This window comes from Ovis canadensis, chromosome 8 (assembly GCF_042477335.2).
Source record: "Ovis canadensis isolate MfBH-ARS-UI-01 breed Bighorn chromosome 8, ARS-UI_OviCan_v2, whole genome shotgun sequence".
In the NCBI taxonomy this organism is placed as follows: Eukaryota; Metazoa; Chordata; class Mammalia; order Artiodactyla; family Bovidae; genus Ovis; species Ovis canadensis.
In genome coordinates this window covers 39,842,690-39,857,578 of record NC_091252.1, presented here as the reverse complement: position 1 = coordinate 39,857,578, position 14,889 = coordinate 39,842,690, and the positions used below count along the sequence as shown (strand labels likewise).

The 14,889-nt window shown below is 40.1% G+C and overlaps 1 protein-coding gene across 6 annotated transcripts in view; it reads left to right on the top strand.

Annotated features, from left to right (window-relative positions):
• AFG1L (AFG1 like ATPase) overlaps window positions 1-14,889 on the top strand; it is a 197,326-nt gene that overhangs the window by 45,378 nt on the left and 137,059 nt on the right. For 4 of the 6 annotated variants that reach the window (XR_011258582.1, XR_011258581.1, XM_069598185.1 and 1 more), the window contains exon 3: window positions 2,881-2,932. Coding sequence is in view for 3 of the 6 variants with exons in the window: in XM_069598185.1 (XP_069454286.1) it covers window positions 2,881-2,932 (52 nt within the window). In the remaining 3 variants the exon portion in view is untranslated. Of the gene's footprint in view, window positions 1-2,880; window positions 2,933-3,567; window positions 3,679-14,889 lie in introns of all 6 variants that reach the window. The other 2 variants (XR_011258580.1, XM_069598184.1) reach the window with 1 other exon arrangement.

The window sequence follows — 14,889 nt, the reverse complement described above, 5'->3', positions numbered from 1 at the left end:
TGTCTGTCAGATCTAATCCCTTGAATCTGTTTGAATCACAGCAAAATATGGTGTGAGGAAGTAATCAATCTCTGTGATATTGCCAGTTACTTTATGTAAAAGTTGCTTTCAAAAGATTTCTAATATATAAAATGTACTTAGAGATTATTAGGTTGTATATAAGTTTTCTAATTTGAAGCTGTTTTAAAATTATTGAGGATCATATTGGCTTTTTTCTGGAAAGTTGAAAATAGAATAACCAATGTATAAGAATGGTTCATGTAAGATATTAAAACAAGGCAAATTAAGGAGTTTTGGCAGGAGTAGTTTCTTCTTTCTGTTGAGATTTAAGAATAGATGGAGAGTTAATGTGCAGAAGAACGCAGGGAAGGCATCCAGTTGGCAGAATCAAAGCAAAGCAGATTCTTTTGCCTAAACTGTGGTGAAGGGGCTGATGAAGTCAGGGCCTGGATTTATAGAGAAAGCTAAGAGACAAGAGAGCAAGAGAGGTTTCTGAGGCATACCGGAGTGAATCCACATGTTAAAAAACAAAAGCGTTACAAAAGATCCTGAAATCTAGCTTTTGCAAATGTTCTCTGTCAAATTATCTACTGCTGTGGTTGATGCTAAATGGCATAACCTTTGCTTCCTTCTGCTTTTGTTGTTGTTTAGTCATTAAGTCATGTCCGACTCTTTGACACCGAATGGACTGTAGCCCACCAGCCTCCTTTGTCCGGGGGATTTCCCAAGCAAGAATACTGGAATGGGTTGCCATTTCCTTCCCTAGGGGATCTTCCAGGTATCAAACCTGCGTCTTCTGTTTTGGCAGGTGGTTTCTTTAGTACTGAGCCACCTGGGAAGCCCCCTGTCTGCTTTTATCCTCTCTGTACTCTCTTGGATCTGGCGCACCTCGGTTTTTACATAGGTGTCTAGGGAACTGTCATAGCGTTTGAAGGTTACTCTTCTAAGTGGAACAAAATTTAGAATGGTAATTTGTGTTGATAATAATGTTAGGCAAAGAGAAGTTCCATTTTGTATCTTTTTGAGGCCTTCATCCTCCTGTTTTGGTCGGTACTTGATTGCTTTCTTGTCCCGCTTGTGCTGCTGTGGTTCTAGAGCGACTCTGTATCTTATCAGGGTGTTCTTCACAGGGTCCCCTCTGTTTCATGGAGCCTAGGTGTTCATCCCATGGATGGAGGAGCCTGGTGGGCTGCGGTCCATGGGGTCGCTGAGAGTTGGACACAACTGAGTGACTTCACTTTCACTTTTTACTTTCATGCACTGGAAAAGGAAATGGCAACCCACTCCAGTGTTCTTGCCTGGAGAATCCCAGGGACGGGGGAGCCTGGTGGGCTTCTGTCTGTGGGGCACAGAGTTGGACACAACTGAAGCGACATAGCAGCAGCAGCAGCAGCAGCATCAGGTGTTCATATTTCTGTTGGGGAGGATTTTTTAAGACCTTGTAAATATGGAATGTCAATTTCCATTTTCACGCTTGATGGTTAGATTGGAAATCATTGTCTCTCAAATTTTATTCAAGTTTTATCAGTTTTTTATGACTTGTCTCTACTACCTCCCTCCTCCACTGCCTCTCCTTGGGTGTTTGTAAGAGTTTCTTTATTTTACTTGTGTCAGAAATTTCAGGATTATGACTTGGTGAGCGAGAGTAAGCTGAGTTGCTTCAGTCATGGCCAACTCTTTGTGACCTCATGGACTATAGCCCACCAGGCTCCTCTGTCCATGGGATTCTCCAGGCAAGAAAACTGGAGTGGGTTGCCAGGCCCACCTCCAGGGGATCTTCCCAACCCAGGGACTGAACTGGTGTCTCTTATGTCTCCTGCATTGGCAGGCAGGATCTTTGCCACCAGCGCCACCTGGGAAGCTCTTGTGACTTGGCATGGGTTCTCTCGTTGTGTTGGACGCTTACTCTGTCCTCCTCATCTTGAAATTTCATCCTTCAGATCTGAGAAAAATCTTAGATAATTTCCTTTTCTCTTTTTTATCTTTTCCCTTTCTGGAATTCCTTTTGGTTAGCTCTTGGACCTCCTGAATTAATCCCATAATTTTCTTATATTTTCCATCTCTTATTGTTACCATTTGTTTTATTTCTGGTACTGTATGTTAAATTTCAAAGTACTCTCTTTTGTTCTTAACATTTCTTTTAGGTGGGGGGTAAAAAATATTCCTTTTAAAAATCGCGTTTTGTTCTTGCTTTACAGTTTCGGTAACTTATTTTCTTCAGCATCTTAATTATACTGGTTACAGTTTTATTTTGAAGTTCCCCTTTGCAGTTTGTGTAATCTCTGTTTCCTCTGTGTATTTACTGTGGTCTCCAACCTTCGTAATGAGAGTTTTTTTTTCCTTCCAATTTCTATTGATTCTGAGCTGTCAAATCATTTTAGTGTCATTTCGGATACTAATGAGCTGATTGAAGGCTGCATCTTAAGAAATCTGTTGACTAGCATACTTTACTGTAAGGTGATCTGATAGGGATCCTGTTCTTTCTTTGGGAGAAACCAACACAGAGGTGCCTTTTTTTCTGGAAACCATTTAGTTTCTCCATAAAAAGTCTTCCAATCTCTTGCTTGCTGGGAATGAACTAGGCGTCGTTGTTTGGGAAGCCCATTTGCAAACGAATGGGACGATTACCTGGTTTGTAAATGGTGAAGGAGGTATAAACTTAAGTTGTGTGACTTCAGAGCTTTGCTCTGAGCTACTGATTCTTGCCTTCTATGTGAAAATCTAAGTGGGGCATCATAGCCTTTTATATCAAGTTTTTTGTACTTACTGTGTGCAGTAGCCTGTTTCACTCCTATATATAGCTTGGTTAGGAACACAATGTGTATGATGATATTCATGTATTTCCACATTGGAGATTTATAATTTTTTCTTAATTTGCAGCTTTTTTCAAGGAGCAAACCTCCAAGGGGCCTGTATGTTTATGGAGATGTGGGTAAGTGTGTAAAAATAAGTTTTAAGTGGTCTAAACAAAAAGTTTCCTAGCTTTCACTCAGAGATAACTTCCATTTCTATCTTTCAACCCACCACCAGCAGGAATAGGATGAGGTGAGGTAAAATAGGGAAGAGGACAGGATTGTAGATTTCTTAGTTTTTACTTTTATTTCTCATGGGCTGTGACTGCAGTTGAAGGCATGATTAGTTAGCATGTTAGGGTGCAAACATTATTTAATGCATAAAGTGAATCGATCTCAGTGACAGAAATCATCTCTAGATAGGTTATTTGATAAATCAGAATCTCATTGCTCAGTGCTGTTTGACTCAGCTTAATAACTTAAAACAATAAGTTGCTCGTTTTTACTTTTAATTCCCACTAATACTTCTACTCATAATCTGAACTCTTGCCCCTAATTTAGTTATCTTCAGTCTATTGAAGAGTGCACATTCTAAACAAAAAAGTGGTAACATTTCCTTCTTGCGCTTCCAGTCATTGGGCATGAAGACTCATTTTCTTGGAAACATTGTGAACTGTCAGTTTCTGTAATATGTGGGCGTGCTCAGTCATGTTCGATTCTTTGCAGCCCTGTGAACTGTAGCCCGACAGGCTTTTCTGTCCATGGAATTTTCCAGGCAGGAATACTGGAGTGGGTTGCCATTTCCTACTCCAGGAGATCTTCCTGACCCAGGGATTGAACCCACATCTCTTGCATCTCCTGCACTGGCGGGCAAATGTGCCACCTGGTAAGCCTTTCTGTAATAAATTTTCCTAATCAGTTGTCTTGCTTCTTCCTTGACTTAATTATTGATGAAGTTGTCTGTTTTCTAGTTTCGATTTTCCTTCAACCAAATCCTTTTGTTCTAGCCCTAAACCTTTCCCTAGTTATCCACCTTCACTGACGTCATGAAGGTGGCTCTTCTGTCATCTGGCCTTATGGCTTGCCAATCACTTCTTTATTTGGCATACTCAAAATATTTGATGTAATGAGATCAGTTTTCAGTTCAGTTCAGTCGCTCAATCGTGTCTGACTCTTGGCTACCCCATGGACTGCATCAGTTTTAGTCCTTGACTGATCAACAAGCTTCAGACTTCCCCGTAGCCATAACAAATTTTCACTGTGAGGAAGTGGTGGCGGAGGTTTATTATCTTAGTAAGAATTTTAGGATAATAGGTGTTGAATTGGAGAAGGAAATGGCAACCCACTCCAGTGTTCTTGCCTGGAGAATCCCAGGGATGGGGGGAGCCTGGTGGGCTGCCGTCTACGGGGTCGCACAGAGTTGGACACGACTGAAGCAACTTAGCAGCAGCAGCAGCAGCAGGAGTTGAATAAGTAGTTACACTGCCTTAAAGGTCAAACTGTTCTTTTCTCAGTCCTCTCTCTTACTCTGATGTTTATTAATGCCTCTAAATGCCTGTTTTACATTTATAGATTTCAGTTCAGTTTAGTTCAGTTGCTCAGTCGTGTCTGACTCTTTGCGACCCCATGAATTGCAGCACGCCAGGCCTCCCTGTCCATCACCAACTCCCAGAGTTCACTCAGAGTCGCGTCCATCAAGTCAGTGATGCCATCCAGCCATCTCATTCTCGGTCGTCCCCTTCTCCTCCTGCCCCCAATCCCTCCCAGCATCAAAGTCTTCTCTCCAATGAGTCAACTCTTCACATGAGGTAGCCAAAGTACTGGAGTTTCAGCTTTAGTATCATTCCTTCCAAAGAAATCTGAGAGTTGATCTCCTTCAGAATGGACTGGTTGGATCTCTTTGCAATCCAAGAGACTCTCAAGAGTCTTCTCTAATACCGCAGTTCAAAAGCATCAATTCTTCGACGCTCAGCCTTCTTCACAGTCCAACTCTCACATCCATACATGACCACAGGAAAAACCATAGCCTTGACTAGACGGACCTTAGTCGGCAAAGTAATGTCTCTGCTTTTGAATATGCTATCTAGGTTGGTCATAACTTTTCTTCCAAGGAATAAGTGTCTTTTAATTTCATGGCTGCAGTCACCATCTGCAGTGATTTTGGAGCCCCCCAAAATAAAGTCTGACACTGTTTCCACTGTTTCCCCATCTATTTTCCATGGAGTGATGGGACCAGATGCCATGATCTTCGTTTTCTGAATGTTGAGCTTTAAGCCAACTTTTTCACTCTCTTTCACTTTCATCAAGAGGCTTTTTAGTTCCTCTTCACTTTCTGCCATAAGGGTGGTATCATCTGCATATCTGAGGTTATTGATATTTCTCCCAGGAATCTTGATTCCAGCTTGTGTTTCTTCCAGTCCTAGCAAATCTAATGAATGATTATTGTTCAGTTTTTAAAAAGGGAATGATAGAGATTCTTGAAGTTCTTTTATCTTTTTTCCTAAATTATTAAAAACATTTTTATTGGTGGTTAGCTGCTTTACAATGTTGTGTTAGTTTCTGCTCTATAGGAGAGTGAGTCAGCTATACATACATATATATCCCCTCTTTGTAACTGCAGAGCATTGAGTAGAGTTTCCTGTGCTATGCAGTAGGTTCTCCTTAGTTTTCTGTTTTATACATAATAGTGTATATATGTCAGGCCCAATCTCCCAATTCATCCCATCCACCCTTTCCCCTCTTGGTGTCTATATGTTTGTTCTCTATGTCTTTGTCTCTATATCTGCTTTGCAGATGGGTTCATTTGAGCCATTTTTCTGGATTCCACATATACATGTAAATATATGATATTTGTTTTTCTCTTTTAAGTTTTTGAAACTTGTACATTTTAAAAATGCGAAAGAAACTCAAACTATTCTTTTTCTTTGTTCATCAGCTAATTGGTATTTCTGAGACCAATGTATGCTTACTTAGCATCTAATTTATATCAGGTACTTGATCAGGTTTATGTGTCTGCACCTTTGGCTCTCGCTAGGAGATTTCATTCTGTAGTCATCTCTCATTTTTTTGCCTCTTTGGAGAACATTTACTTCCTATACCTTTACTTTCATGTTCAGTCATTGCTAAAATCAGAATCTTTGTTTCCCCTGTTTCTTTAACCACTTAACCATAAATGAAGATGGTTAGTAAAGCACAACAGTTTCCACTTCTGCAAAAGGACTTAAAAAAAAAGCACAAATATGGAGGTTGTTGGATTTAAGTTTTGAAAATACAACCATATTCTAACACATTGAAGGGAGGTACAATAAACATAATTCATCTGAATGTTTGAAAGAATTAGAAGAGATGTGATAACATGGTATATTCACATAGGCTGGATGTGTGGTAATCTTTGGCTATGCACATCTTCATAAAGTAGAGAGGGGAAGAGAAAGGAATTCTGAAACAGGAAGTGAGGTGAACATTTTGGTGGCTTTACTCTTTAGTTTAGAATTCTTACAAAATAGATAATAAAAGATAGGTCAAATTTTCATTTTTGTGGGGCTTGCTGGCTGGGAGAGTAGCCTCGGAATGTCTTCACAAGCTCTTATTCTTCTTTTTCTTTTTTAGACTTGGGAAACAAGTATTTGATTTTAAAGAGACTTGATGGAAAAGATGTCTGTTTCATAGCAATCCCTTTTCCTCTCCTTATTCCTGCCCTTGGCTTGGGCTCTGTTATACCCACTTCACTCTGCTCTTACCTTCATAGGCGTGTTGAGATAATTGATCAGATAGGCTAGGGAACCCCAGGAACATTGATATCATCATGGTTCAATCTTGAGATGTTTCATTAACAAAAAGCTTATTATATCTCATGCAAAAACCAAAAGCTGCAGTAGTAGTATTTTGTGGCTTCATTCTTATCCTACAGCTGGCTTTCTTACAGCAAGGTTTCAGCTCTAGCCTAACAGAATGTGTGAAGACAGGGTCAATGATTTCTGTCATATATTAGAAGATAATAAAGTCCCCTTTTTGCGTGGTTTAACCTCACTTGTTTCACACTGGTAATTTTACCAGTAGAAAGGTAGACTGGTTGTAAGGTTAGGCGTTGGAAAGTAAAATTCTGCTGAGTGGGAGGCAATGATGGAAGATACTACTTCCAGCTAGCTCCTTCTGTGGGGGAGTGGGGGGAGGAAGGTGTCAGCTATGAAAAGGGTACCACTAGAGGAGGCTCTTGAGTAATCATTTTTGGCTTCCCAGTTATGGGTTTTAAAGTTAGAACTTCCTAGAGTTTACATAGCTTCCCAGGTGGCACTAGTGGTAAAGAACCCTCCTGCTATTGCAGGAGATATGAGATGCAGCTTTGATCCCTGGGTTGGAATGATCCCCTGGAGAAGGGCATGGCAACCTTCTCTAGTATTCCTGCCTGGAGAGTTCCATGGACAGGGGAGCCTGGTGGGCTACAGTCCATAGGGTTGCAAAGTCGGGCATGATTGACGCGACTTATCACGCACAAGAGTTTTAGGTTTTATAAATGACTCCCCTAGTAAGATTGTCTTATCTTGAGAAAGTTACAGGGTTTTATTTAGGATTCTGTAGATGCCAAAGCAAAATTGTGAGGTAAGGGAAATTTAGTGTTGGTTTCTTCCCTACTTTTCCCCAACATTCTTCCAGTTACTTGACAAATAAGCACTTGCCTTGTGCCAGGTCGTCTGTTGTTTCTGGAAATGTAATGATGAATGAAAGCAGACACAGCCTTTGCTCACTCAAGGTTCACAAGCAGTGGCAATGGCTTTTTTGGACGTGGCTCCCAGTTAGTAGTTTACTTTACATCCTGAGGTAGTATATCCTTGGATGTGCACACACCACACACATATAAACTTCTTTATCCTGTAGGATTTCCTATAACCTGGACATTGCTGTTGCACACTGAAGTGTGATGTGAGTCTTCCAATTTTGTCATTTTCAAGATTATTTTGGCTATTCTGTTACCTTTGTGTTTCCATGTTCATTTTAAAATTAGTTTGTTCATTAAAAAAAATCCTGATCCTGAGATTTTGACTGGAAGTATGTTAAAGACATGTTTAAGATCAATGTCTGCAGAGAATTGATAACTTAAAATATTGAGCATTTCAATATATCACCATGGTATATTTCTTAATTTTAAAATATTTTCTTTAATTTGTCTCAGTGGTATTCTTTAGTTCGTAGTACAGAGGTCTGCCATGTGTTTCAGTAAATTTATTCCAGTGTCCAGTGTATATTATGTTTTCTAATGCTATTGCAGGTGGCTTCCCTGGTGGCTTAGAGGTTAAAGCATGTACCTGGAATGCAGGAGACCTGGGTTCAATCCCTGTGTCGGGAAGATCTCCTGGAGAAGGAAAATGGCAACCCACTCCAGTACTCTTGCCTGGAGAATCCCATGGAGAGAGGAGCCTGGTAGGCTACGGTCCATGGGGTCGCAAAGAGTCAGATACAACTGAGCGACTTCACTGTCACTTTCACTTTCTTTTTCTTTTTTTTTTTTTTTACTTTACAAAACTGTATTGGTTTTGCCATACATTGACATGAATCCACCACAGGTGTACATGATGTATACTATCATGTAAGAAACAAATTGCTAGTCTAGGTTTGATATAGGATACAGGATGCTTGGGGCTGGTGCACTGGGATGACCCAGAGAGATGATATGGGGAGGGTGGTGGGAGGGGGGTTCAGGGTTGGGAACACACTTTCACTTTCAATGCTATTGCAAATGGTTATTGTTGGTCCGACTTTTTGTAACCCCATGGACTACAGTACGCCAGGCTTCCCTGTCCTTCACCATCTTCCAGAGCGTGATCAAACTCATGTCCATTGAGTTGGTGATGCCACCATCCCACCATCTCATCCTCTGTCATCCCCTTCTCCTCCTGTCTTCAATCTTTTCCAGCATCAGAGTCTTTTCTAATGAGTCATGTCTTTGCATCAGATGGCCAAAGTATTGGAGCTTCAGCTTCAGCATCAGTCCTTCCAATGAATATTCAGGATTGATTTCATTTGGGATTGACTTGTTTGATCTCCTTACAGTCCAAGGGACTCTCAAGAATCTTCTCCAACACCGCAATTCCAAAGCATCAATTCTTCAGTGCTCAGACTTCTTTGTGGTCTGACTCTCACATCTATGCATGACTGTTGGAAAAACCATAGCTTTGACTAGATGGACCTTTGTTGGCAAAGTAATGTCGCTGCTTTTTAATATGCTGTCTAGGTTTATCATAGCTTTCCTTCCAAGGAACAAGCATCTTTTAATTTCATGGCTGTAGTCACCATCCACAGTGATTTTGAAGCCTAAGAAAATAAAATCTGTCACTGTTTCCACTTTATCCCCCCTCATTTGCCATGAAGTGATGGGACTGGATGCCATGATCTTTGTTTTTTGAATGTTGAGTTTTAAGCCAGCTTTTTCACTCTCCTCTTTCACCTTCATCAGAAGGCTTTTTAGTTCTTCTTCACTTTCTGCCATAAGGGTGGTGTCATCTGCATATCTGAGGTGATTGATATTTCTCCAGCAATCTTGATTCCAGCTTGTGCTTCATCCAGCCTGGCATTTCATGTGATGTACTCTGCATAGAAGTTAAATAAGCAGGGTGACTATATACAGCCTTGACGTACTCCTTTCCCTATTTGGAACCAGTCTGTTGTTCCATGTCTGGTTCTAACTGTTGCTTTTTGACCTGCATACAGGTTTCTCAGGAGGCAGGTAAGGTAGTTTGGTATTCCCATCTCTTGAATTTTCCAGTTTGTTGTGATCCACACAGTCAAAAGCTTTAGCAAATGGTATTGTATGTTAACATTTAAATTTCCAGTTGATCACTGCTAATATGTAGAATCAATTGATTTTTTGATGACTTTGCTAAACTGAGTTATTAACTCTAGTGGTTATTTGGTAGCTTCAAAATTTTTTTGTGTATGCCATCATGTCTGTAAATAAAAGCAATTTACTTTTTTCCTTTACAATGTCTATGCCTTCTGTTCAGTAGTTCTTTTTCTTGCCTCATTTCATTAGCTAGGATGCTGTACAGTGTTGAATAGAAGTCATGAGAGTGGGTGTCCTTGTGTCAAATTTTAGGGAGAAATGTTCAGTCTCTTCTAGTAAGTATGATGTTGACTATAGGGTGTGTGTGTGTGTGTGTGTGTGTGTGTGTGTGTGTGTGTGTCTGTGTGTGTGTTAATGTATTAGTTTTTTGTTGTTGTTGTGGCAGCATATATATATAATATAAAATTTACTATTTTAACCTTTTTAACTGTATGGTTCAAAGGCATTTTAAGTACATTGAAATTGTTGTGCAGACATCACCTCTATTTGTCTCCAAACATTTTCATCTTCCCAAACTGAAACTCTGTACCTATTGAACAATAATACCCCACTCTATAACCCGTCCCTCCCAGTCCCTGGCAATCAACATTCTACTTCTGTCTCTAGGAAACTGACTACTTTCAGTTCAGTTGCTCAGTTGTGTCTGACTCCCTGTGGCCCCCATGGACTGCAGTATGCCAGGCCTCCCTGTCCATCACCATCTCCTGGAGCTTGTTCAAACCCATGTCTGTCGAGTCTGATGCCATCCAACTATCTCATCTTCTGTCATCCCCATGTCCTCCTGCGTTCAATCTTCCCAGCATCAGGGTCTTTTCCAGTAAGTCAGTTCTTTGCATCAGGTGGCCAAAGATTTGGAGTTTCAGCTTTAGCATCAGTTCTTCCAGTCAATATTTAGGACTGATTTCCTTTAGGATGGATGGATCTCCTTGTAGTCCAAGGGAGTCTCAAGAGTCTTCTCCAATACTTCAGTTCAAAAGCATCAATTCTTTGGCGCTCAGCCTTCTTTATGCTCCAATTCTCATATCCATATATGACTGCTGAAAAACCATAGCTTTGACTATATGGACCTTTGTTGGCAAAGTAATGTCCTCTGCCTTTTAATATGCTGTCTAGGTTGGTCATAGCTTCTCTTCTAAGGAGCAAGAGTCTTTAATTTCATGGCTGCAGTCACCATCTGCAGTGATCTTGGATCACTCACTGCTACTTTAGGCACCTTATATAAGTGGGATCGTATAATGCTTACTTATCCTTTTGTTTCTGAGTCATTTCATCTAGCATAGTGTCTTCAGGATTCATCCATGTTGTAGTGTGTGTCAGAATTTCATGCTTTTTTTGAGGCTAAATAATATTCTATCATATTGTTTATATACCAATTTTCTTTCTTCATTCATCTACTGATGGATGTTTGGGTTGTTCCCATCTTTTGACTAGTGAATAATGCTGCTGTAAACATTGATGTACAAATATTGTTTGAATCCCAACTTTCAGTAGTTTTGTATATATCCAGAAGTGGAATTGCTAGATCACCTGATCATTCTATGTTTAATTTTTTGAGGAACTGCCATACTGTTTTCCATAGCAACAGCACCATTTTACATTCCCACTAGTAATGGACAAGTTTTCCCATTTTTCCACATCCTTATCAACCTGTTTTTGTTTGTTGTTTTCATAATATCTATCGTAATGGATATGAAGTACTGTCTCATTGTAGTTTTAATTTACATTTTTAAAATGTTTTTGAGTATCTTTTCACTGTAGGTTTTTTGGTATTTGCCCTCTATGAGGTCAAGGAAGTTGCTGCTTTTTCTAGTTTGCCAAGAGTTTTTAGTGTGAATGTGTGTTGAATTTTTTCAAAATTTTTTCAAACATTGTGAGAATTATATAATCTTTAAAAGTTTTTAATGGGAATGTAGTTGATTTACAATGTTGTGATACTTTCTGCTATACAGTGGAGTGAATTAGTTTATATGTATATGTGTATATATATATATATATATATATATATATATATATATACACACCCACTCCTTTTTAGATTCTTTTCCCATATAGACCATTACAGGGTACTGAGTAGGGCTCCCTATGCTATACAGCAGGTTCTAATTGTTTTCTGTTTTACATATAATAGTATATATATGGGCTTCCCTGGTGGCTCAGATGGTAAAGAATCCGCCTGTAATGTGGGAGACCTGAGTTTGATCCCTGGGTTGGGAAGATCCCCTGGAGGAGGGCATGGCAGCCCACTTCAGTGTTCTTGCCTGGAGAATCCCATGGATAGATGAGCCTGATGGGCTATAGTCCATAGGGTCTCAAAGAGTCAGACATGACTGAGGCAACTTAGTACACAATGCACAGTATGTATATGTCAATCCCAGTCTCCCAATTTATCCCTCCCTTCCCCTTATCCTCTGGTAACTATAAGTTTCTTTTCTGTATCTTTGACATAAGGTCACTTATACCCTTTTTTTAAGATTCCACATATAACCAATATCATATGATATTTGTCTTTCTGTTGTCTGACTTCACTCAGTGTGATAATCTGTAAGGCCCCCCCAACTTGCTGCAAAAGGCATTATTTTGTTCTTTTTCATTGTTGAATAACATTCCATTGTATATATGTTTCACATCTTCTTTATCCATTACTCTGTTGATGGACATTTAGGTTGCTTCCTTGTCCTGGCTATTGTAAATAGTGCTGCAGTGAACATTGGGGAGCTTATATCTTTTTGAATTATTGTTTTCTTTGGGTATATGCCCAGTAGTGGGATTGTTGGGTCATATGGTAATTCTATTTTTAGTTTCTTAAGGAACCTCCATACTGTTCTCCATAGTGGCTCTACTACTTTACATTCCCACCAACAGTATAGGAGGATTCCAGGATTATCTAATTTTTTTTTAATTGGCAAGTTTCAAACTTACAGCAATTAGTTTCGTTTCCATTCATCATCTCAGTTTGATATAAATATATATGGATATGAGAGTTGGACTATAAAGAAAGCTGAGCGCTGAAGAATTGATGCTTTTGAACTGTGGTGTTAGAGAAGACTCTTGAGAGTCCCTTGGACTACAAGGAGATCCAACCAGTCCATTCCAAAGGAGATCAGTCCTGAGTGTTCATTGGAACGACTGATGTTAAAGCTGAAACTCCAATACTTTGGCCACCTGATGTGAAGAGCTGACTCGTTGGAAAAGACCCTGATGCTGGGAAAGATTGAAGGTAGGAGGAGAAGGGGATGACAGAGGATGAGATGGTTGGATGGCATGACCGACTCGGTGGACATGAGTTTGGGTAAACTCTGGGAGTTGGTGACGGACAGGGAGGCCTGAGGTGCTGCAGTCCATGGGGTCGCAAAATGTTGGACATGACTGAGCGACGGAACTGAACTAAACTGAATAGTATAGGAGGGTTCCAGGATTCGGAGAAGGCAATGGCACCCCACTCCGGTATTCTTGCCTGGAAAATCCCATGGACGGTGGAGCCTGGTGGGCTGCAGTCCATGGGGTCGCACAGAGTCGGACACGACTGAGCGACTTCACTCTCACTTTTCACTTTCATGCATTGGAGAAGGAAATGGCAACCCACTCCAGTGTTCTTACCTGGAGAATCCCAAGGACGAGGGAGCCTGGTAGCCTGCCGTCTATGGGGTCACACAGAGTTGGACACGAATGAAGTGACTTAGCAGTAGCAGTTCCAGGATTATCTAATTTTTATACGTTGAATTTTATTGTGACAGGTAGTTAAATAAGTTACTTGCATGCCAGCGTGATTTATTTGAAGTATTTTTTTTAATTGAAAACTTCATTGAGATAATTATAGATTCAGATGGAGTTATAAGAAGTAATGCAGAGAGATCTCTGTGCACTTTTCTCATTTCCCCGCTAAAGCAACATTTTGCAAAAATGTAGTATAAATATCAAAACCAGGATATTGACATTGATTCAATTCACTGATCCTATTCAGATTTCTCCAGTTTTAATTATATAGTCATCCCTAGGTATCCACAGGGTATTGGTTCCAGTAGTCCTCAAGGATCTAAGAATTTGGTAATATTCATGTCCCTTATATAAAATGGCATAGTGCAAGGAATGCACTTGGCCCTCTGTTTCTGGGAGTTCCACATCAGCTGTGCTGTACTCACTTAGGTGTGTATATTTATTTCTATACAGTTTATCACCTATGTAGGTTCATATATCCACTGCCTTAGTCAAGGTACTGAACAATTGTATTACCACAAGAATTCCTTGTATTGCCCATCATTTTATAACTATACCTATTCACCCTCCATTTCTACATCCTGGCAACCACTAATTTGTCCTCCATTTCTAAAATTCTGTCATTTCAAGAATGTTATATAGATAAGAAAGCTTGTAACTTTTTAAGATTGGCTTTCTGTTTTTCACTTACATAATTCAGTGGACCATCATTCAAGTCGTATGTATCACTGTCTCTGGAAATGGCTCGTCTCACAGCTTTCTTTGCCTTGCGTCATGAGGTATCACTTTACATGTGAACAGCTGTTATTCAGTGAAGGACTGAAGAGTGCCCACGTGTTGGTTTCTGGGGCTCTTTCATTGTAGAACTGCCTCCTCTCTGGCACTTTGCCTCACAAATTTCACCTGCGTTTCTGGACTCCTGCAGTCCTGATCTCTTAGCCCAACTCAGTTAGACCTGGGTATTTTACTTGGATTTCCTCTTTCTGTGCAGCAATCTGAAAAGTGCCTGCAAGCTAAAATCTGGAGTGACATAGGACTCATCTTCTTAATCCAGTTGTCTGCTGATGGGCAATTGGGTTGCTTCTACATTTTGGCTGCTGTAAATAGTGCTGCTGTGAACACTGAGATGCATGCATCTTTTAAAGTCGGTGTTTTCATTCTTTCCAGATACATGCCCAAGAGTAGAATTGCTGGATCATATGGTAGTTCTATTTTTAGCTTTTAAAGCTATCTCCATACTGTTTTCCATAGCTATTGCACCAATTTACATTCCCACCAACAGTGTACAAGGGATGGAAGAAGCCATGAGGATGAGAGACAGGACCAGCATTCCCTGGCCTGCCTGCTGGGGAATGCTGGGTGTGAAGTGAACTTGGTCACTTTCAGTGTCCCCAAAGCTCTGGGCTTTCTGTGAGGGAATAGGCTTCCGGTGCATGCTTTGTTAAATGCTCAGGCTGTTGATTCTTCGATTACTAATGTGATCATAGTGCTTGAAAGTTTCAGAGTGTGTGTATTTATTTAACTTTAAAATTATTAAAGTTGGAT